Source organism: Centroberyx affinis, unplaced genomic scaffold (genome assembly GCF_046629955.1).
Source record: "Centroberyx affinis isolate AG114_WGS23_722 - 3 ecotype Tasmania unplaced genomic scaffold, CSIRO-AGI_Caff_v1 ptg000100l_1, whole genome shotgun sequence".
Taxonomy (NCBI): Eukaryota; Metazoa; Chordata; class Actinopteri; order Beryciformes; family Berycidae; genus Centroberyx; species Centroberyx affinis.
The window spans coordinates 177,468-202,724 of NW_027278802.1; the positions used below are offsets into that span (position 1 = coordinate 177,468).

General features: G+C 43.8%; 1 protein-coding gene across 1 annotated transcript; it reads right to left on the reverse strand.

Moving 5' to 3' along the window:
• Positions 1 to 545: 545 nt before the first annotated feature.
• On the reverse strand, positions 546 to 25,000 carry LOC139647073 (protein tweety homolog 3-like). The gene is made up of 15 exons (XM_071522902.1): positions 24,592 to 25,000; positions 23,581 to 23,764; positions 16,359 to 16,555; positions 12,683 to 12,794; positions 12,319 to 12,539; positions 11,965 to 12,060; positions 11,751 to 11,823; positions 11,549 to 11,624; positions 10,623 to 10,678; positions 10,298 to 10,390; positions 9,994 to 10,086; positions 9,724 to 9,860; positions 7,501 to 7,674; positions 5,811 to 5,886; positions 546 to 3,859 (listed from the first exon to the last, which is right to left on the reverse strand). Exons 2-15 carry the CDS (start codon positions 23,704 to 23,706, stop codon positions 3,725 to 3,727), a joined length of 1,665 nt encoding a protein of 554 aa, XP_071379003.1. The 5' UTR covers positions 23,707 to 23,764; positions 24,592 to 25,000; the 3' UTR covers positions 546 to 3,724.
• Between the last annotated feature and the right edge of the window lie 257 nt (positions 25,001 to 25,257).

Sequence of the window (25,257 nt, forward strand, 5' to 3'; positions counted from 1 at the left end):
AATGTAGTCAAATATGTGGTGACAAGGGACCAAAGTGAAGTGTTTTGAGACACAAAACAAATATTTCAGCGTTATATATGGAATTTCAGGACTTTATGAATGTTAATTTTCAGATTCAGATTTCAAACTGACAGAAGATGATCAGGTCATTGACGACTCCCACGTCCTTCTTCATATCAGGACAGTTGCACATTGCAAGTTAATAGGTTTTGAAATTTCAAACCTGGCAGGTTCGGCTCATCTATGGCTTTAATATCTATGATGTTATCTGTGTTATGTATTATCTATGCTAATATGATCTATTGATTTACACTGTGAACATATTTATGTCAATTTGTGCTTCCTCAAAAATTCGGGTGCACTAACCCCTGCTTAACTACCAACCACAGACCAATTACACCAAGGAAAAAGATTATCTGAAAGTCACTCATGCACTCGCTCAATCACTCTCCTTGTCTTTCTCTCTCTCTCTCACACACACCCACACACACACACACACACTGATTAAAAAGAACCCTCACTCTATATCAGTAAGTTAAAGTTGCTTTAATTTCTTTTTTAAAACATTTATTCCAGGCTGAATGATATCATTACCACAGTTTTGACATGTACATCATTAATATCTTAGTTAAACCATCAGAAAATAAAAACAGCCATAGAAAACATTGGATGTCTATCACACCTGGATAGAACTGTATTTGAAGTCCTGCAAATACCACACACACGAGATTGACTCTCACGAGAAATTTGACTTGACTCTTTTTCCAATGAGACACACCGGGTCAAATCACAGAAAGCTTTGCACAGGAATCCAAATACCATTTTGAGTCAGGTGTGCAGACTACACTGGAATACTTTATGTTTTATTAAAACATTGCAATGCAAGACAGAGAGTCATTCACCATTAATAAGAGAGGAAAAACGCTGCTCTTGCCTTTATTCTCCTACAAAACAGCTAGCTATTGTTTTATCTTTAAAGTTTTATTTTTACAAGACAAAGAAAAATAAAAAATATGTTGTGATATGAAGAGTGTAATAAGAGTTTAAAAACATTATGAAAGGCCATTAATCAGTGACTAGTCCCACAGATCTTTTCATCTTTTGCATCAACAGTGCAAAAAGCGCTGTAAAGTACTAGAGCATAGGTAGCGTTGTTACCGTAGCATGGGCGTTTCATTCTAGTAGAATCACACAGGTAAGATTGTCTCGCTTTTACGAGAAGTGGTCATTGATTAAGAACGATAAAATATTAAAACGCTGTACAGGAATGGTGGCTGAAAGGTGTCTGAATACTGAGTACTATGTTCCAATTTCCCCTTCACAAGGCATTCCTCGGACTACATCACCCATAATGCAAATGGTTGTCAGTGTAACGTCACAGCTGTGAGAGGGTGTATGGTTACTACAGTTCTAGATGTGTACGTAAACAGGACAATGGAATAGAGTAGTGGGGTAAGATGAACTTTATAAGGAACTGGGGTATGAAGTGTGTGTGTGTGTGTTTGTGAGGGCATGCGGGTGTGTAGAAATTATTCAGGCTAGATAACACTAGAGGGACCGAGCCCTTGCTTGCCGCCAGTCAGACACACTGATCACCGTACTTACACACAGTTAACACTGAGATACAGCAATAGCCAATCACACTGCAGTGATGTCACACACACGGATTCACAACTAGAGTTTTATACACTGTACAGAGTCGAGAGAGGGGGGGAAACCCACTGGCAGTGTCCCCGCCGTACGCACACACACACAGCTTACAGCGCCGTCAGTGTGTGTGTGTGTTTCCTTTGTCCATCTCCCAAAGTCACCCGTGAAAAGCATTTGTGCTTCTGGGAAAAACAACAGCAACAAAAAAAACACAAACACATAATGGTTTGCGAAAGGTCGCGCTCTTGACCCCCGCCCCCCTCTCCTTTCTAAAGGGGCAATCGGAGGTCACCATTTGAGAGACACGCAAAAGAAGAGCAGAGCAAGGAAGCAGTAAGAACAGTATAGAAGAAGGGACAGAAACAGGATATTACAGTTGGTCACAGTATCACATCCCTAATATCAGCTTGGTAAAACAAAAGCATAACAAAAAAAACTAACCCATTGTCCTTGATTCTAAAACAGAGAACATTTTTGTGTAACAATAATCAGGGATATGATTTTTCAGGATTTTGGACACAACTCCCATTCAGTAATAATGGAAGGTTTTTTTTTCTCCTGTTTTTTGTGTTCCTGATCACATCCCTGAATGATAAAAAAAAAAAAAAAACTCTCCGTCCCTCCTCAGTCCTGATCTTCTTCCGGGACCGTGATTGGCTGAGCAGTTTAACGTAGCACCCTGCACACATGTAGCCGCAACTGGATGAGTCGCGTCCCATTTCTGTCCATCTCTCGCGTTTAAAGTGCCTTGCCCAGTCCATTGTTATTTACAGTAAGAAGAAAACGTCCTCTTCCACGTGAGGTTTTTTCCCTTTTCGAGACATCTGGAGGCAGTAGGAGAGATTCAGGCGTCCCTAATTATTCAGAGTTATTTGGCACAGGTTGAGCCGTCCAACGTTCCTCCTTTCTCTCCGTTCCTTCACAACCACAACCGATAACGCTCCTGCAACGCTCAAAATTCAACAGTTATTCCACAACAGGATACCTGGCTCATATAAAAAAAAAATGTATTAATCGACGCGCATATGTGCACATAAACAAATACAGAGAGACGTGAACACACTTCAGGGCTCACAATTCAAGTTATAAGTCTTAGTTAGACAACATTGTTTAGTTCAAGAGAATGTAGATGTGGTGGAAGTTTCTATCTGATCTCTGACAGTTTCTGACAGAGATTGGCTGTTGTCTAAACATGGCTTTCTGATTCACTGGCTTATTATTTATACAGACGGACATGTTTACTTAGACTGCCTATTTGTGTGGTGTGTGTGTGTGTGTGTGTGCGTGTGTATGTGTGCATGTATGAGAGATACATCAACAATTTCCATGATAAACACTAAGCACACCACCATGTTACCAGTAATGATTCAACAGTCTACTTTCCATGAAATCAAGATGAAGCACACATGTTCACTATTTACAGCTCTGTACAGTGTGTGTGTGTGTGTGTGTGTGTGTGTGTGTGCTTTCGTGTGTGTGTATGCTTGTGTGTGTGTGGTTTGAATTTAATTAGCCAGGGTCAGGGAATTGAGTGGTTTGAGTGTGTTCAGTGCGTGGAGTCTCCACTGGAGGGCAGTATACAGATGCCAGTGGAGGAGGCGGTCAGCAGAGGAAGAATCCATAACCGTGGAGAAGGTGCCAAGGCGCTTTTAGTTACCATGAAGTGTGGGAATCGGGGGCGGGATCCGTCACGCCAGCGGTGCAATGAACAGGTCTGTGCCTGTGTTCACAGCGTGCGTGACAAGTAGAAATAGTGATCTAGCATCAGCTTTTCTTTTTTTCAGATCATGATGAGTGAGATACGAGAGAAGAAGTTGAAGAACTTGACCAGTGACCTTAAGAGTGCAGTCTTCTGCTGAGGTGTTTGGTTGATGAGTCCTGGTTTGCTGTGTGGCTTCTGGTGAACCGGTTGCAGTGAATTCAGGTGATTTAATGGTTCTAAACTGGTGGACCTTGGCGAAGCGAGGTCCATTTGGTTCTTGAGTGCTCGGCTCTGCTGGGTTCTGAGTTGGGTCTTGTTGGCTGTGAGAACTGGATTCAGGCAGTACTGGGTGGACTGGTGTGGCTGTGGTCTCTAGTGGACTGAGGACTGTGGTCGGGCAGTGGGGTGAGGCCGGCTGGCCGGGTCCAGCTGGTCATTGGGAACGGAGCGTCGATTCTGGTCCGGTCGGCTGGTGGCCAGGTACTTGGCTCTCATACTGGAGGTGTACTGAAGAGATGGAGATGAAGGAGAGGAGGAGAGTGAGACAAAAGAGAGAGAGGGAAGTGAAGAGAGATAGGTAACACAGTGGGGAGAGAGACAAATGGAAAGTTGGAAGACAGACAGAAGAGAAGACAACCAGAGGAATATATCGGAATAAGGGCAGGAACCAATGTGAAGCAGGGAGAGAAAGAAAGAAACAGGATGAAATAGAGACAAGAAGAAAGAAAGAAAGAAAAAACCTTTGGATTATGATCACTTCTTATTAGCACTAAAGAGCTGAATGAAACTGGGTTAGGGTAGAAATGGTTTAATATTATGTGCATTAGATTAAGAAATGGGAATGGCTGCAATTACTACAAGGCCGTACATAGATAGATAGATAGATGGATAGATAGATAGATAGACAGATAGATAGATAGATAGATAGATAGATAGATAGACACTGTGACAACATGTGAGGCAGACACAAACACGAACAGGTACAGCAGAAATACATTGACCAGTCATTTGGACAGCCGGGGGGTTGATTAAAACAGTCACTACATATGGCAGCTGATTAGGTCTTGATGATGTTATTGTAAATTAGGAGATGTGGTCCGTTTGTCAGTGGTTTGTAGTTAGTGCTCTAGTTCTGATGTAGTAGGTTAGCCTGGTATGAGTTAGTGGTCTCTTGTGAGGAGCTAGCTAGTTACTGATGGAGGCTTCTGGTTTCCACATCACTGAAGACACCGAAGAGCGGCGAACACTCCGGCAGAAGATGGCCCGGTCGATAGCCTACTTAAGAATGATGAATCGCGGCCATTTTGGTGGCTGCTATGGCTACAGATAGGAGGTGGGAAAAATGTGCTCCTGTGACTGTTTAATGGTGAAGGGTGAAGGGGCACAGATACAGGGGACACATGCACTTTGAGCAGAAAATGCACACATAGACACACTATGGGGACAGGGGGAGGGGGAAGAGGAACTATAGAGGTTTGGGCTGGAGTTTCCTGGGGGGCACAGTTGTCAAAAATGGAGCTTGACTGCAGGATACCGCCAGGTGACATGGAGCAAGGAAAACATCCAGAAAGTTGTGCTAGAAGGAATGATGCTAAATTTGTCGGCTAAGTTTCGTATGTCAGTCCACAATACTGTAGCCCCAAAATCATACAGTTTATATTGCATGGAACAACATCCACAGCTACAGGCTCAGCTGAAGCCCGAGTCCCAGATCAGCAGCCCCTGATCAAAGCCAGAAAAGTCAATCTGTTTGTGACATTAACCACTCTCTGCCACACAGTTAAAATACTGCTGGACAGGTGCACTTCAGTCACCCTCAAGACTGGCAGAACTACAGTATATCTTTTGTTATTTCACTTGAAGGAAAAGCTTGTTGCGTTAAGATTCAAAGTATTCAAAGTGTCTCTCAGCTGTCTCTGTGCTGGTCAACAGCATAAATCCGTTGTAATGGGGGACAGCAACTTCTCCTCACACTGCACCGACATGAGCACAGTGAAACCAACCAGAGTTTTTACATCAGAAATAGAGGACGACGAAGTATGGAGGACATTTATTAGACCGACCCAACAATTAAGCTGTATCAAACTGTGAGAAAGTCAAGCTTCTCTTTTGGTGCAAGTACAAATCCTGCTAACAACAGGCTTCTTTCAAAGATTCCCTTTATCCCAGGCTGCCAAAATGACCTTCATAGAGGCGTTCGATGATCCCTTCTAGGATGAGCAGAGAGGACACTTGCAGTGGTGTAGGGATAGGGGACTACCTTCCAATATCCACACTAGCATGCTATAAACATCATAAACAGTATAGTATATTTATCACCATGCTTCTTTCATGACAAAATAACAAAATACCATCTCTGTGAATGCACTTAGGTTTGAGGTTTTGAATTGTTTCCAGCTATAGTGTGGGTATTGGAAAATAGCCGAGGGAGAGTGTGATCTAGAAAGTGTGCACTTACAGAGGGTGGAGGGGACTCCCTGCCAATCAGGGGGGTGTTCTCACACCGAGGGTTCTGAAAGTTTGCGTTCTGGCTCCTGCATTATAGAATAAGAGGTTACTGCATGTGGTCACCCTGCCACTGGTGCGCAGAGCAGGGTCAGAATAAAACTGATCTGTGGTCTGCCCTCGGTCACAGCGTATTATCTCTTAGACAAATGGCCTCGCGTTATATAATACTTTAGCAATATTTAGAATTCTTTACTATTCTGACCTTCAGTTTTTTACAGTGTGCACAAGTGAGGGACTTCAGTTTATGTTATATAGCCAGTAATTAAACACCTATGCCACAGTCCAACAGAATGAACATTCTCTTTCTTAAACATGTACAACAGAAAGATATTTAGTCTCACCATGGGACCCTGACTCAATACAGTAGTACTTTTGTCAGCGTGGGGACCCACACTGAAAGGAAACAGGCCTACGGCACATTTTTTTAAAACCGTAAGTTTAAGTCTATTTTGGAAATTTGTGGTAAAATTATGATACTGAGGTTTCCAAACTCTATTACTGATTAAAAACTCACAAACTCAAAAAGAAGACTTTATAACATAAAGCATTCTTAACATGAACTTTTCCACATGCGAGTAGCAAGCACATCTTAACAGGAAGCCAAACAAGAGCTGGTTCTATATGGATCTCTGTTATCTTAGCCACGAAAGCGACTAATCATAGACGTAACAATCAGATGTAGGTAAAACCTTAGTCATACATTGTGAATAACTGAAAAAACTGAAGGAACACGTCATTCATATTATTAATGTGAAAAGATTTGTGCACTTCTGAGGCATGGCAAAATGAATCAAATGTATGTTTGCCCAGGTATGCTTGATATAAACAAAAAACAACTCAAGACTCATTCATCATCATCCAACATTTGAAGCTCTGTTTCATTCACATTAAAATGGAAGCCCTTTAGGCTTAATTATCCTGCAAAGTCAAAAATACTTGGCAGACTTACTGTGCTAAAATGTATTAAGTTAAGTTTGTGTTAAGTTTCGTAAGGTTTTGTAAAGGGTTTCAGGCAGCGTGGCTTCCAGGATACAGGTAATGTCTGTTTACTTATATCTGACTTTGAAGTTATAGTTATGTGCGTAGCAGTAGACAGCATATTGATTGCACTAGGTTAGCTCACAGCTAACAATGTAGCAGGCAGTGGCGGGCTAGAAATGCACGTATGCATACTGCAAACTCAGTTGTGTGCATATTTGTCTTCTGTATTTTGTATTGTATTCAGCAGGCAATTTTAGTCCTGTGGCAAACTGTCACAGCAAGCAGGGTGAAATTTCTAACTTATGCTTTGGCAAGTGCAAACTCAAATTTTCTTGTAGTGGGGTTTTGCTGACATTGTGGACTGAAACAGGCAGGCTTGCTGACACCAGCGGGCAGCTATTTTTCTATCAACATTGAAGGGAAAGCTAGTGAAGACTACTAACTCACTTACTGAGTGACAAATATTGCTGACAGTGTGTCACAAAGGACATGCGAGCCATACATAGCAGACAGCTAGCTATTCTAACCTACTATCATATGGCAGGCAGTGCATATCAGCATGGCTGATAGTTTGGGTCATAGAGGGCAAGCACTAGCTACCTAGGGCAGGCAGTGTATTGTTCCTGCTAGCAGCTAGCTAGCGGTGGGTGCTAACTCACATGTATTCAGTGACGGGGGCATTGCTGACAGTGTGGGCTGTAGCGGGCAGGCTAGCTTCGCTACCGTAGCTGGAGCCACAGCTGTAGAGACTGGGCATGTGAACGCGGTACAGGTTATCGTGCACGCCGCCCCGTGAGGCACCCGACTCCTCCTCTCCGTCTTCCTCATCCGTCCTTCGATCGGTCAGGGCCAGGGGAAGGGCAGGGCGCGGGAGGGCGTGATGGATAGGAGGGGGTGGGGTAGAGGGGAGGGAGATCCGAGAGAGACAACAGAGTGTAAACAAGTGGTTGAAGAGGAGGTTAGGAGAGGGGATTCCCGTAATGTAAAAGACTCTGTAAGGTCATGCCTCCAGCCCCAAAGCAGCTGAACAGGGAATAAACACCTGGGCAGCATTTGTCTACAAAACAAGTCAAGTCCATTAAACGTACAGGAAGGTCTCTAAGATTGCTGCAAAATCACAGTTCCCCAGCAAAGAAGACCCATGAAGCTTTATCATTTTGTTGCTGTTTGCGGTTACATATTATTGCATTGTATAAAGATAGACTCTTCTGTATTCCCTATTTCCCCTTGATAGGTAGAAACATGCAGTCACTGTCTTCATGCAGTCATCCTCTACTGATATAGAGGCTTTGCTCTTGGTAATCACTTCCCACTTGAAGTTGTCCAAACAGCAATCAAATCTCCAAAATCCATTTACTTTGATCTGATTCATGCATCTCTGGGTGCTCCATGAAAACTAAAGCAAAAATGTTAGGAAAAAAGAAGATAACATGGCTGGGTTGGGCAAACCATTTTCAGACATAAAATGGTCAAAAATGTAAAACGGCCAGCAACGTAAAAGAATGAGGCATCAGATAAGATATGTGCTGATTTGGAAGTTGGATCTCTGGCTGCAGAAATGTACAGGCTTATAGGGTATATGGGTCATCCATTAGATATGCATGAATATAGACCCTGTTGGTAAAAAAAATGCATCTTTTCTTCTTAGTTATTACTGGGCTATGTATATTAACTGCATTGCTTGCTTACTAACCAAGTCACGCAGGTCTGTAATGATTTCAAGGAAGAGGAAAGCAGCTGTATGAAGAATATTTAAACAGGGCTCCATAAAGAGAGCGCAGGCAGAGGTGAAGTCACTGCCCCTACTGGCCACCAGATGGCGGTGTTTTGCCAAGCCAACTAGAATGGAGTTGAGCATGAAGTTGTTGCTATGTGGCCTATCACACAGATTCAGATGCCAACAGCAGAGTTGGCCTAATAAGCAACCCACCCCAAGACCAGTTAGCCCTGTTGTATTCAGGACACTAGGATGTCATTATGGGTGAATGTTTGATGCCTGCCGGGCCATACAGTGGCATTGCTGGTAAATCACACCCACCAACAAGCATAAGGCAACACTATGGCACAGCTGTGTTTCATAACTCAAATCCATTAACCAGGTCGACAACCATTATTACTATGTTTATTATCTATTCAGAGCTGACACTGATTTTACCAAAAGACAAATAAACCACAGGCTTATTTGGTTATTTGAATGGTTATTTGAATGTGAAAGGCAGAGAAAAGAAGTTTAAAACTAGTCAATAGTGTCAATGCACAACTAACCATGAGGCCAATCATCTTTATCAATGCACAGCTAACAATAGGGCCATTCATTTTCATCAATATCCACCATCAATCGCTGAAGCCCAAAGTATTTCCAAATCAGGACAGCCAGGGAAGGGAAGGAACAGAAGGAGGAAGTGGGGCACAGAAAAACATGGTGATACACAATCTAACACAACACGTCCATGGCAGAGAAAAGAAAAACGAAGAAAAGATTGGAACAAACATAGAGACAAACAATCAACCAGACTGGCAGAGCTAATGGAAAACAATAAAATGAACAAACGTGCTGAGAAGACTAACTGGGTGGAAGAATAGACAACCAGGAAGACACATGGAAGGATACAACAGCTTGAGAGGCAAATACACTTAAAACAATGGCATGCATGGGCACTGAATGGTTTCTTTATGTTTCTTTCCCCTCTGTTCTGGGGCGCATCAGGGTGAACCAGTCCATCAGCTGGATTCAGTTAGAGGATGAAGGGGTTAGAACTAATAACAGGTTAGCTGTTAACAGTGTACAGATTCGCTATAGAGATGGATGTAGAAATGTGAAGGCTTGTGTATGGCTTGTGTATGTGTGAGCGTGTGTGAGTGTGTGTGTGTGTGTGTGTTACCTCTTGCCAGGCCAAGTGTGAGGCACACTGCACACAATGGAGGAGAACATGAGAGCAGTGACAAAGGAGAAGAGGACCAGGTAGATGAGCCCCTCGACCCCATCATAACACAGTCCTGTCAACGCTTGGACGTAGTCCTGCAGGGAGAGAGAGAAAGGAGAGGAGAGGAGAGCTGTTAAGACAGTCTAGGGATTTGAGAACTTTCTCTCTTACTCATCATTCTTCTACCACTCACAACACACACATACACACACACACACAGTGACTCACCATGTGTAGGCTGCGACAGTCAACTAGAGCGGTGAGCTGGTGAAGACCAACCTCAGTGGAATTCAACACAGACTGGATTTGCTCAAGACTCCCCTATACACACAAAGCAGAGGTTACATATGCATACAATAATATGGATATACACGCCCACTCGTGCGTCCACACATACCAGATAAACACTTGTGTGCTGGCGCTGTTATAGCTGCCACTTTCATTACACTTCCACGAATGCAAATGCTCTCATCCCTGTAAATGAACATGTACACATCTTTGCATACACACACACACACACACACACACACACCTTGGTGTTGGGATAGTCACGTGTCGCTGATCTCAGTAGCTCTGCCACATCATCCTGCATCTCCACCAATGCTTTGTGGCTCCCTGACAGCCTCTGCGAAACAAACACACACACACACACACACACACACACACACATACAAACACAAACACATACACAAGTATATCATTAGGTTACTCAAATGCTTAATGGGTTAAATCATGTAAATCACCTAAAATGAAGGGAAGCAGAAGGAAATACTTTCAAGTAAAGTAAAAATACAAGTTGATTTGATCAAACTACAAAGAACTACTAACTCCCACCAACACTTGAGAGGCAAAAGTACCTGCTGGAAGGGATTTATTTGGCCAGTGCTGCACCTCAGGTAATACTGCAAGATATCTGGGAACATAACAATAAAAACATATCAGTGGAATAATAATACATTTATTTTGGAATACAATGAGAAAGGGCAAACAATACCGAACAGAACAGAGATACTGTATACAGACTTTCTAAGCTGCGGATGTCTCTGTGGAGGCTTATTAGCAGCATTACTGAGGCAGGGGTGTGTGTGTGTCTGTGTGTGTGTGTGTTACAGAGGCAGCATCTGGGCTCTACAGCAGACAGAGCGGAAACAACTGATAAACAACAGACTGAAAGATAGAAGTCATTAGATGAGCGCAAATAGGGAATGGAGGGATGGAAGGGGGGAAGGAAGAAAGGGAGCAACTGAGAGGTAAGGGGGGATATAAAAGGATAAAGAGAGAGAACAGAACAGATAATGATCTAAACTGAAAAAGCAAAGATATGCTCTGAATCTTTATCCTGCATCTGGGACAGGCACAGACACACACAGGCAGGAGGGAGTGGAGGGTTGCTGATGCATATAGTCAGTCGAGAGACAGTAAGAGCTTTTAGATACCAGAGTGTCAATCAAACACAATCCCTCTGGATACACACACACACAGACACACACATGATTCTTAAAATAGAAGCAGTGTGTCAGGGTCGAGGTTCAGCTGTCAGTGTAGAAACTGGGGTTTATGCTAGTACTATTTGCATATTTGTCAACCTACAGTATCTTTCTATGTGCAATCCATCAATCAATCGCTTCTCTAGTTTCTATTTCTACTGTCCTCATTTCTATAATTGACACAAAATTCATCCTTACATTTTTTATATTTTTGTCTCTCTATAGGACAAAAACATTGAAAAGGGCAGCCAGTTGGTTGGCTGTTACCACTCCACCATGTTCTCTTGTCTGCATACCTTGGTTGATGACAGCGTTTTCCTTGGTTACCCTGGTGATGTAGGTATCCGGGGAAACGCAGAAATCGCTGGACGTCTGTAAGAGGGTAACCACACATGACACATCAGACTACAGTAACATCCACTCTCACTCAAGCAGTGGGAAGAGATTACATCATTGTAGAGACAGAGAGCTCGGCGATGTTGCCATGGTTACACTTACCGCAGCGACAGCCAGTTCCAGGCCCAGAGACCCCCAGCTGATTACCAGAGTCAGAACTCCGAGCAGACACACTCTGAAGGGGAGAAACACATCGTCAACACACTGATACAAACATGACACATACTACACAGTCTAAACAGATACAGTGTGCCTTTGACATGATCTGACCTATCCAATCACAACAATTTTAGAGGTATTATGTGAGGTGACCTACCCAATCAGAGTTCCTCTGGAGTTGCGTATCAGGCCAAAGAGCACCAGAAGACAAATGAGCACATCAAACAGCAGCAGAGCCAGGTACCCCAGCCACCTGTAAATATGACACAATGCAACATACAATATATATATGAAACAATGTAGTAGCAACAAAGCATAACCTTGTTCATTCCCTAAAGACCTCTGAAGAGACCAGTCTTCGGTGTGATCGAGCAAATAATGTTGCAATGTGCAATGCAAAGTGTATGTAATTGTTATTAGTCTGTAGAAATAACTGATCTGTTGCAAAAATAGACAGTACTGAACCATCAGACTCAAGTCCTTCTACAATGAAATTGATATTACTACTGACCTGTACCAGTCGAAAGTCTCCGTCTTGCGGGCCAAGTCCTCCAGAGAGATGTCAGTATTGGACCAGAAGGGAACATCCACCATCAGCCTCACCAGTTCATCCAGCTGGCCCTGCAGCTTTTGGACGATGGACACGTAGTCCGTCTGCTCCTGGTAGACCGTCTCCAACTGGACCAGGCCCTCCTCCACTGTCTGGTTTAAGGCTAGGGCACTATCCGACACCTGCACCGAAAACACAGCCCAGGGTCATTAACCAAGGTATTGTCACATCTGTTTTTTTAAGGGAGCCATTTTCAAAAGAAAAATTGCACATATAAATACCAGGGGAAAACACACACATGCACACACCCACTCAGGTAACTTACCAGTTTCTCCACCCCTGACACGGTGCGGTTGGCGTGACGGAGGGAGTAAGCCAGCCGATTGGCTCCATCACTAGACTCTCCGTTACCATAGAAGCCTACAGCAATGCCAGCGCTGAGAGGCAGGAAACAGATAGCAGCAAGTGTTAATCCGTTAATTCAACCATTGGATGGCATTAAACAAATAAATATGGATAAATAGTTGAATTAATTTTTTTCTCTTTTGCACACATGCATACACACACAAACACAGAATATGCAAGACAAAAATTCAGCATTGATGGCTGACTTGGTGAGTGCAGTTCCTTTGCTAACCAGCAAGAGGCAGCGCTGAGCTCTCAGCCCTTTGTTATGGTGTCACCCTTGAGCCTCAAGCGAACACAGGACGACTAGGAATGATTCACACACACACACGCACACACACACTGTCCGAGCAATAATTGGGTCACCAGACCGCACATAATATGATCCTTCTGCAGCTCTGCACCCACATACACACATGCGTACAATATCTGAGGTCCCTGGCCCCACACCCTTTCTTCCTAACCCCATTACTCCTGAACCATGCTCACACCACTACCCCCCCCCCCCCCACACACACACACACACACAACCACCACCACAAAGATCTCCTTCTCCTTTTGCTCTCCCATCACATCTAGCCTCTTTTCCCCACAAACCCCTCCCCTCTGTGCCCCTATTTTCTCACTCCCATCATGTAAACCAATCTTGTACCCCTACCCCCCTTTTGTGTATGTGTGTGTGTGAGTGTGTGTATGAGCGTAGTCTTTATATTGATGATGTCTCTGTCTATACACTTGGAGTCCAGACATTTGTACAGGGAGATTTATAGGCATTGTTGCTGCAATTCATTCTAGCCCATTAGAGTTTGAGTAGCTCTGTTACAGCGGCAGTTCACACATACACACACACAACATTGGCTCACACACATAAACGTGCGTGTGTGTATGTGTGTGTTTAATCAGAGCTTTATGATGGACTTTATGTGAGCAAGTGACATAAACCAAGAAAGACGGAGGGAGAGAGGGGTGAGGAGAGCAACAGACACAGTAAAGGATGAATACAGACATGGAGACACTACTATATTTTGTCTGTTAATGTCAATATCCTCCATCCCTCCCTTCTTTCTCTCCCATCAATGTCCATCCTTCCATTTCACCTACCATCCAAGCCCCGCACTATCTCACTCCATCTTCCATCTCATCTCCGTTTAATACTTCCCTCCCTCCTCTTTTTTTATCCCTTGTTTCCTCTATACCATCCATTCTCTCTGTCTTTCCTATTCCCTTCATCCCTCCTCCTCTCTATCCTCCTCCTAACCATGTGTTTTAAATCGCTGGTTTAATATCAGCAGCTCCTACCAGGGGATTTCACGACTTTATCCACCAACAGCTTAGGATATGAGAGAGAAAAGGGGGGCTGCAGTAAAGAAAGAGTTCAAAAGTCACATGATTGACTGAAAACGTTGGCCAGCTTGCCCCAGATACAATGGCTTTGTATCTACCCCCCCCTCCCCCCCCTCCCCCCCCCGCACACGCACACACACACACACACACACACACACACACACACACACACGTACACACAATACTACATCATCCTACCTTTTAGACAGGGCAACCTGTCCTGAATGATGCTAACTCAGAGTGATGAACCACAGCTCAAGCCAGGCCAGTCTCTGCTTCAGTCCATTTTCGACTGAAATGGACTGACATCATAGGGCTAAAAATGCTGCACTCTACCCAAAAGCTCAACGACCAGACTCCACTGCACTCACATGGAGCTCAATTGGCTGGGAAGTAGCTGTTATAGTAGGTAAAAATTGGGTTCACCTCGGGTTCAATTCCAAATCGAATTGAACCACCCAAATCAAAAACATATGTATTCAAGAAGTGTTATGGCCAAATAACATCATATTTTATACTCACAGTACTATTAGTGCAACCTAAATACACACTGTCAATCCATGTAGCCAGTACCATAGATCCCACTACTGACTGCACTGAGAAAGCTTTATCTTTAGCTTTATTTATGTATGATGTCAGTGAACTAACTTGACAGCATCATCCAGACACAAACCCTCATGTGCACACACATGGACTGAGGGTCCATTTGTAGTTGGTCTTACTCCAAAAATAAAATGGAATCTAATATCAAACCGTGGACGAATGTGCATGTGCGCACACACACACACACATGCTCAGATCCATATTAAATATTCAACATGAAATATTACAGTGAATCATGAAATATTTAAACCTGCAAAACATCCCTCCGAACTGAGTCACGCAAACACACGCACACACACGCACACACACGCACACACACGCACACACACAGACACACAGACACACAGACACGGTTCCCCCTGACTGTATAATTCATTTCTCGTCTCTGCATCAAATCTGCTTCTGTCTCCATGGCAACCTTTCTAGGCCAGGGAGAACGGAGGGCGAACAGAGAGAAATAATAAATAACAGAGGGGGAGTAAAAGAGAAGAAGAAAAGTGGAAGAAAGGGAGAGAGAGTAGGGGGGAGAAGGAAGGGGTGAAGTGGTGAGAGAGGAGGGGGAAGGGTATTAAGTTTTAAGTTTGTGTGCCTCTGTGCCTGCAGGCGTACAGTATATATTTGTGTGAATTTGTGCGTCGAGAGCAGAGGATCCAAACATGCCAATTTCCGCAGTCAAAATACCCTCTGCCCTGCTGCCAGGTCACATGGGTGAAAGACCTCAGAGTGTACACACAGACTTCAGACTCAGATAAACACAACTGATGGTGTGTGACCACCTGGCTCTCAGTAACACCCCAAGGGATTTCATGCTTCAACAAGACTTGAGTGGACTTGATTGGTGCAATGTAGGCAGTTTTAACAGTTCAAATGTACATATTGTCGCTGTCAGGTGAAAACCGCCTATCTCCAAAATGTCAGCTTTTCAGGAACTAAGAAAAACAACCTTGTTTTCAGCTTGATGACAATGCATTTTTCACGCTATGCAATTGGTTTTGAAAGCGAAAGAGGTTCAATAATTTTCTCAACCCATAGAGAACCACGTAATCCTTCAACTGAAGTGAAACATGACATATTGACAAACTGAATTGTTTTACTTGAATTGTTTTATTTGTTGTTCATTTTAAGTCAGCTGTTTATTTAACAGCTTTTTTAAATATTCATATTTTTTTAATCATCTGTTTGTGTGAACTGTACATTCTGCATAATTCAATCTTGTATTGTCAGATTGCTAATAAACTCAACTCAACAAATCACCAGAGTTCTACAGTACCATGAGTGCATACATTTTAATACAGGTGGCCCCAGTGGGACTCGAACCCATATCTTTGGCAGTGTTAGTGCCATGATTTACACCTACTGAGCTATACAGGAATAGGTTGCACTATACAGTACTGTCCCCTGTCAATCCCTAAAGACAGCTTCTTTCAGAGAAAAAAACTCTCCACTAAAGGCGAAAAGGCAGTTTGTTTAGTTGAGGAAAACATGTAAATATTTTTAATCATCAACCCTTATTTTATCGAGCACACTGACTACAGCCTGGAATAGTTGTACAGCCTGGAGGGTTAAACACGTTCACACACTCACACCTTTGTCATGACAAAGTAGAACTGGTGTTACATTCCTGTACACCTGTGTGGATGCCCTCTCACCTGCAGACGAGCGTGGCGATGATGACGCACCAGGCGGTGCAGCAGCAGTCGGCGCTAGGCTGCTGGGAGTGTGTATGGGAGTGCGAGGATTCATCATTCTTGCGTCGTCGGCAGCAGAGCCAAAATGAGTAGAAGAGGAGGAAGAGGAGGTCGAGGCCCAAACACACCAACGCCACAGCGCCAAGCAACAACACAGACTGGAGAGAAGAGGGTGAGAGAGAAAGAGAGAGAATTATTGCCGATATGAATTATATGATTGTGCGACACAGTCTGAAGGAAAGTGTACTATACTTTGCTCTGTAAAACTCTCTGTTTTATTCGCTGTAAGTGGCTAACCTATTGCAGGCCAGGATTCAGGGAACGATTTCGGAAGCGGGTAAAAGATACAGGAAACAAATCAGCTGATATGGGAGGAACAGATAAACCAGACAAGTGATTTAGGTTTTCCTGTGTGGACGCAGACACAGACACACACATTCTGTTCCTCTCTCAAGCTACTTGTGGCTGTTAAATACGTGTTTGATGAATACCATGAACAACACATTCACACACCATCAAACACACACACCTCCATGGAGTGAGCGGAAGCAAGCCTGTTGGGAAGCTGTGTGCTCGAGACCCACCACACAGATCACACACCCTCCAAAAGCTTTGAAGTGTAAAAGGGTGGAAGGGGGGGGGGGCAGACATAGGGAGAAGTAAGGGGGTAAATTTGTGACACAAAAAGGAGACAGGCTGGAGAGAGAAGAAGAAGAGGAAGGGAGAAGAAGATATGAAAGAAGATGACTGAACACTCTAAAAAAGGAGAAATGGATAAAGACTGAGATGAGAGCTGTTACTGCAATTTGTCTTGGACTCAGGAAATCTTTTTTTTTTTTATAAGACGCACACACACACACACACACACACACACACACACACAAACACACACCAACAATGTAGTGTAGCTAGTTTCTCCTCCCCCTCTGGGAGGGTCTGGAAAAACCATTGTGCTGCAACATCATGCAGAGACAATGGCACATTTCTGGAAAACCGAAATCTCCAGCTGCTAGACCACTTGGACAAGCTGGGACTGCTGAAGTGCTGTGTAAGGAATTCTGCCACAGTTGTGCTCTATCAGAAATAGCTATCTAGACAACAGCATTGCAATTCTGGGTTCTCCTCCATGGACGATAACGACAAGATCTGAGTCCACCTCTAAGATTCTCCCTGACTCCCCCGCTTCCCAGATTTCTAAACTCCTGGCATTCAGCCTCGCCCTGAACACCAGCCAACACGTTCCTGACCCTGTGGCAATGCATGCATCCACATATGCGTGCGTACTGTATGTGTGTGTGTGTGCCAAAATCTATATCATATGTTTAAAAATATTATGTTTACTAAAATATATCAGGAATGTGATCAGGGCAACACAAAAAACATTATGGAGAGAAACATGAAAACTGGGTTCTTCATTCAGAATACTGTGCAAAAAACATTTTCAATAATCCCACCAATTATCTTTTGCTTATTTGAAAATTGTCTGTGTGTCCTTCTGGCCTGGTTTAATAGTTAAGTGTGCTGTTTTTCCTGGGAATATCCCTCTCAGCCTCAGGGCATTAGAAACGTCACAAGCCTACTGTTCAGACTGTTCACTCACACTAGCACCAGCTAACATGCTGTCACTGTTATGCCCTTATGACATTGTAGCTCACCTCTCGCGTACTTTAAAGGCATAAATCTCTTTTCACACTGCTGAAGAAAAATTGCTGTATCCTGGTAAGGTCAGCGTTTCCACATGTGAATTAATTGTGGCAGATGTGTAACCAGGCCAGCATAGTCAATTGTTTCAATCCTAGAGGGCTACAGCCAACCTAGCCGGGCTAGTAGGTCACTAGACCACTAGAATAGATAGCATACAATGGGATATATGATACGATATGATATGCTGTGGTGTCCTGTGATATCTGCGGGGAGAGAAGCGGACTAATTGAAGAACATTGACTCCAAGCCACAACCCCACTCCCTGCAGCAAGCACCAATCGTCTTCTATTGTCTGAGGTCGCTACTTAGCAGCCTAAAGCTATAAATTAAAGCAGATATAAATTATAAGTGTAAAACAGAGATAAAATATTCACTACTGTGGTGGTGGGGGAAGATCTTAGTTTTATGTTTCTAAACTGATTGTAGCCCTTTCCCATTGCAACCCGCACAATCATCACTGGGGAGTTGTGTGTTTGCATTTATTTATGTCTGTTAATTCTATGTTTATTCCCATATGATTGCTGCTCTCTTGTTTAAAAGCTGTGAGTTGGGATGGTGAGGCTCAGAGGAGAAAGCCTACCAATTTATTGTTTCTTCCCTACTCCCTTTCTCTAGTAGGTTAAAGGACCATACTGGTGTTTTTGCATTTTTTAGCCAATTTACTACAATTCACATATATTTGACATTACTACCAGCCATTTTCCAAAGCATAGCATACTTTTTTAGATGTTTGAATGTGTTTTTTCCAACCTACAAGGCAGGAAGTTACTTTATTGTAGATAGTTTAGTTTAATGCACACATTGATTTATAAAATCTACATGTCTTCTGGTGCGTTCACATGCTGGTGGGAAGCTCTGACATCTGGGACTTCAAAGTCGGCCGCCAAACAGCATTGCATTCACATGCTGTTTGGTCGGAAAATCAAACCCAGACGACAAACAATAAGCAAAGATGGGCATCATGAAATGGATGATTTGGATTTGGCTTCTTCTTCAAAAAAGTTATGATAGTGTGGCTAACTAGCAAGTCAGATATTCTTTTTTTCCGATTTATCCAATAGCATGTCAATGCACTTTTCCTCTGTCGAATTCAGAAATACTTTCCATGCAGAGACACCCACACAACAGTGTGTCTGTCTCCGCCAGAAAATAGTCCCTGAGAAGACTGTTTAACAAACTAAATTCAAACGTCCATGACATCTAAACCTTATCACCTGAATGTTTGAATTTTGAAAAATAGGGAAATAGAGTAAATATTCCAAAAATGTAATAAAGTAATGGTATGCTTTGGAAAATGGTCGGTGGCATTGTAACGTATGCATGCAGCGTGGTAAAGGGGCTAAAACATGGCAAACACCGCTATGGTCCTTTAAAAAAAGAGGAGTGGAGGATGGAAGGAAAGTATACTGATGGGGGGGGGGGGGGGGTAAGCCATGTAGATAGGCATTCTGGTATTATCCTACGCTATTATCAGTAGGCTTAGCACTAGAGACATTGTACCATAGTAAGACGTGCTGTGGCACCGCTAATGGATTGTTTGATCTCTGTGTCTATAAAATCAACATTAGCATTATCCGAGGGCTTAATACCATATAGAATAAAATGCATTAAGCTTTCCAGTGAAAGATTGACATTGAAAACCCTCACTGAATCAAACAATGATGGACCTTTTCATGGCATCCATCATAAATCATATTTTTGCTTTGGGAATGTCAATGGGGAAGACATAATTACACTGATATAGAGAAAAGTGTAGGGAGGGAGAGAGAGAGAGGGAATAGGACAGAGAAACAGATAGACAGACTTATAAAGACAGAAATGACACCTGATTCAGGACCACACTTCAGCTCTTGCTGTCTGATGTCTTGGCTTGGTGTTAAATGCATAATCTGACCCAGGACCAGGGCTCTTCAGCCTTACCCTCCTCCCACTGTGTATGTTGGAGTCTAACTAGATTAACTGTCACACTGCCAAACCATCAGAGCAGATTAAGCTTGGATCAATTAGCTACTAATATGCGTGGGGTGTGTGTGTGTGTGTGCGCGTGTGTGTGCGCGTGTGTGTGCACGCGTGTGCTACTCTAGATCAGCTAGCAGTTTGAAGGCTTACCGGGGGAGGGGCTAATGTTAAATGCTTGGGCACAGTGATCTACTTCCAATCTGTCCATTTGAGTGTGTGTATGTGTGCATGCGCTTGTGTGTGTGTGTGTGTGTGTGTGTGTGTGTGTGTGTATGTGTGAGCTGACAGGATCAGTCACTTCCATGTCAGTGAGTTGTCCTTGCACTCTCCCTGTCTGTGAGTTATCCTGCAGTCTGGCCTGGCCTGGCCTACTATACTTCTCTGCTTCTGTCCTGAGACACTGACTGATCCTGAGTGATATTCTGGTAATGGGTGATGATGAAGGCAGCGCTTTCACCAGTACCATGTCAAGGTGCAACCAAAATACTACTAGCACAATCCATATTCTGATGAAGACCTTTGATGACCTACATGGCAAGTTTGTCATCTTGCTGAACAAATATACTGTATATCCTATTAGGGATGGGATGATATATCGAAATTCAATATATCACAATACAAAAAAGTGACAATACATATCATGCGGCAGAAGAATGAATCATGATACTAGCTTCATTTTATTCTGCTGTAATCACAAATGTGATGCAGAAATAAACCTAATTCTGCACATGGTTGCATACTTGGTTGTCATTGAGCTTTTATTCATTACATCGTATCGTGGTTGTATCGAATTGTGAACCCCATATCGCATATCGAATCATATCGTGAGATAAGCATATCGTCCCATCCCTATAGCCTATATATATTTTATTTACTGCGAGCAAGAGTAGCACCTCTTATCTATGATCCTCTATGATTCTGGTAATAGTGTCGCACTAGCTTGATAATACCGTGTATGATGGTGCCTGGCTCATTTACAGTGTAAATGCTATGAGATAATGTCTGTATTATAGCATACTATTCAAAATACCAATTACCGTCTTACTTTCCACAGCTGGGAATATGTGTGTGTGTGTGTGTGCATGTGTGTGTGTGTGCGCGTGTGTGTATTATTACAGGTCACATGATTCCTCTGTAATGCTCTGCAGCTGTTTAACTGTGGCTGGTAGCTGACTCTGCGATTCTACCATAACACACACACACACACAGAGATAGACACACATACTATTCCAATGCCTTGCAGAACCTCAGGATAAGAGCTCCTATTTCAGCTCTTCAGGAAAAAAAAACTGTAATTCTCACAGAAGCCACAGAGTCAGCATCCCCAACGAAGTCAAAGTCATCAGAGAGCGTTCTCACACTGAATGAATACTTAACAGCTTATGTCAGTGTGTGTTTGTTTAAGGGACATTACTTACTCATAAGAGCGAAAAAGAAAGTGAGTGAGTGAAAGAGAGAAAGCGAGTGAGTGAGTGAGAGAAAAAGAGATTGAGTGTGAGAGAAAGAGTGAGATAGAGTGAGATACAGAGAGAGAAAGTGAGTGAGAGAGCAAGAGAGAGAGAGAATTTGAATTCTAAAACACCTTTATTTTGACAAGTCCAGCTCAAAACAGAGACACTCAAATCACAATCACATCAAAAGAAAAACATTTGTCAATCAGGATAAAAATAATACAAGATGTGAAAACGCTACACGACTGTACAGCGCTTTAAGAGAGAGAGAGAGAGAGAGAGAGAGAGAGAGAGAGGAGGGAGGGAGTGAGTGAGTCAGTGGGTGAGAAAGAGAGAAAGAAAAATGGAGTGAGAGAGGGTGAGAGAGTGAGTGAGTGAGTGAGTTAGTGAGTCAGTGAGTGAGAAGAAAGTTTTCAGCAGCTTCAGAGCTCCAGCGCTGAATACAAATGAATCTGTGCCAAATCACATCAGAGAGAAAAACACTATACAGAAGGATCTCTCTCTCTTTGTTTTGTGTGTGCGTGTGTGCGTGTGTGTGTGTGTGTGTGTGTGTGTGTGTGTGTGTGTGTGAGCGCGGTGGCAGCAAAGGGACTCTGCACTGAAGGACACAGTGTAGGACCTTGTTTGTATGTGTGTGTGCGCGTTTGTGTGTTTCTCAGCTGGATGAGTGGATGCATGAAAGCCTTTGAGACAGATATACTGAGCCAATCTAAAGACGGGGCTTCAGTGAAAGAGTGAAAGAAAGAAAGAGAGCATTCTTTCACAACAGACAACACCCCTCCCCTTCCCACTCGCCCCCCTTCCCACTCACCCACCCTCCCCCTGTCCCTCCCCCGATCCAATTCAACCTCCTCCTTCTTGTTCTTCTCTCGCTCTCTCTATCCCTCCCTCTCTTCACCCGTCTAGCCAGAATTAATGATTTCACCCTGAATAGAACCCCTATACTCTCTCACACATTCTCTCTCTCTCTCTCTCTCTCTCTCTCTCTTTCACACACACACACACACACACAAACCCTAAGGGAGCACTGTGACCTCACCTCAACAAACAACACTGAGTGCTAAATACCCACTGACACAGAAAGGGAACATACGTGACATACACACACACACACATATATGCACAGATACTGTACATATAAGTGCATATCTAGAGATTAAACATATGAGCGTAGCGCAGAATGCTCAGTGACATAGAAACAGTCCAGCCTGCTAAAACGTGTCAGGATGTAATTAGTCTAAAAAGGGGGTCCTTAAAATTCCTATGCACACGCTCACACACATAAACACACACATACACACAAACACACACACACAAAGGCCCTTAGTTAAAGATTGAATAGCTCGCAGGAAGTGGCTATTTGGCAATTTAGAAGCACCTCCCATGGTTCATTGACCCTTCTCTCTCTCCTCTCCCGCCTCCAATCCGTCTCTTTGTATCTTTCTCACTCCTCCTCTTCCTACTTCTCTCTGCCTCTCTCTTTCTCATCTCTATCCCTTGTTCACTGCTGTGGGTGCCTTCCCACGCTCAGCTCTTGAACTTGGTCACCCTCCCTCCTCCTCCTACCGCATGTCAGCAAACTACATCGAGGGGTGACTGCAGCGCACAAAGCCCAGATTCGAGCCGCTGTGTTTTGCTGTATGCGGGGTTGTGGAGATTGCGCTTTCTGGCTGAGAGACCTGGATGTCACCCTGTTTGAGAACTCAAATGAGATGCAGCAAAACTGGGGCAAAGCCCTTCTCTGAAATAGGGCTTCTCCGTGAGGCAGAGTTGGTGACTGAGTCATTGTGTTATCAGGGATATGACTGCAATTAGAGTTTAGGCTTTTAGCCATTATAATGAGCGGGCAGGTAGGGGGTCAGTATCTTGCAGGGATGTAACATAGGACTTTCTGGTTACAGGACAGTCTCACTATCCACTAGGCCACCTTACTGTAAAACTACAGCGTGAGAGATGAGTGGGTGGGTGGCAGGAGATGGGATGATGATGTGATGTTGTATGATGAAGGGGATGATGAATCCTGTGTGGGAGTTAATTAGCCCCCTATAGGCCCTGACTGCTCCACTTACCTTCTGATATTCGGAGTCCTCCGGTCTGAAGTCACTGCTCACCAGCTCGAACTGGAGGTTGAAATGCGGCAGCCGGTGGAGCAGATTCACCCACCAGGGCGGAGAGTAGTTCACCACAGCCGCCATCCCGAGCAGCTACCAGCCGGCTGTCACTCACTGTCTAACCCGGTTCCTCACACGGTCACTGTAAAGCAATACACGGTCCCTGTGGTGTTAACGGGGCACAGAAGCGCCTACATGCACAATTCACTCCACCGGCTAGGCCTACTGCAGAGCTGGAAAACAGGGGCGTTATTTCACACAACAGAAGTCTGATGAAGGTATGGCAGAGCTCCTGCAGCTATTATCATTTGCCACAAAACTTCCAAACCTGCTTGCATTGACTAAATATCTGGGTACAAGTGGATTATTTGTGATGAATAACCGGAGACAGGTCACCAAACTATCACATGCAGCCTACCAGGGAACATTGGTCCTGACAGCTCCCTGAATGGGGGTTTTAGATATGGCTTCCAAATAGATTTTGCTTTATATTTGCTCTCCATTGTAATGATTAAATACTACTAAATCAAATATGTACTCACTTAGGCTATGAAATGATAAATGCCCATACCTCGCATTAACCCATTGACGCCCATGCTGCAAAACACGGGCTTCGTGGGATAATAATGTGTTGTTGACGGTGAAATGGCCGTTATCAGACTCCACACAACGCCACGACCAATACTGTACCAACACATGTAGATAGCCCAACTCAGGCGTGGGTATGCTCTCACATATTAGTCGTCAGCCTAATTTATTCTCCCTAAGGCGTTAGGACAATAAATTGGTTAAAAATTTTTTGACAAAAACGGATTATCCTGCTTTGTCCGTTAAAACTACCGCATTCTCACAGAGTCGCCAAGGCAACGAGTAGGAAAAAAGGAAGAATTCGCTCCAGGGCTAAACGTCTGTGTATATGAAAGCCTACTCTGCATTGGGGAATGTAGGAACCGTGTTACAACAACCTACCTAGTGAAGCCAAAGCGGATGCAGACCCTCGTTTTCTATAGTCTTGGGAGTCCAGGCCGGTGTATATTTCACCTATTGTCTTCCCAGATCCGGTGGTGGATTTGAACACTAAAGCCGTGCGCTGCTGCATCAACGCGGCCGTACCTACGACGAGCGAGTCGGCTGCAGTCAACCACATTGAAAATAACGGTCACCGACCTGATCCGCTCACATTTCACCGAGACGTGTCCTGTTTTGCCTTCTCTGGATTACAAAGGGACGGCAGATGAAGGGTTAAAGCCGCTGACCCGCAACCCAGTGTTTCTATTTTTTTTCTTTTTTTTACAGTTTAACGATTCCGTTGTTCTTTTCTTCTTCCTAAACGACAACAGTGTGTTCTCGTCGGTGCCGTTTCCCACGATGACCGTCGGTTTAATGTATTTGGAGCGTGAAACAAACGCGGTGTTTAAAAAGCCCTGGAGGACGGGGCTTTGCGGCAGCTCCAGCTCTGCAAATAGATCACCATGTCTGTGTGTGTTTATGTGTGTGTATGTGTGCGTGCGTGTGTGTGTGTGTGAGTGAGAGAGAGAGAGAGAGAGGGAGAGAGAGAGAGAGAGAGCACGCAAAATGCGCAAAGAGGCCTCCCCCTGACGTTGAAAAGATGGTAGTACATGTTACAGTCTGTGG

Excerpts from the sequence above, each read along its gene's own strand:
- LOC139647073 (XM_071522902.1), bottom strand. The coding sequence starts at position 23,706 with ATGGCGGCTGTGGTGAACTACTCTCCGCCCTGGTGGGTGAATCTGCTC. Across the intron at positions 12,061-12,318 it reads GAGACTTTCGACTGGTACAG|GTGGCTGGGGTACCTGGCTC; the intron begins GTCAGTAGTAAT and ends TCATATTTACAG. Across the intron at positions 10,391-10,622 it reads AAATAAATCCCTTCCAGCAG|AGGCTGTCAGGGAGCCACAA; the intron begins GTACTTTTGCCT and ends TTTGTTTCGCAG.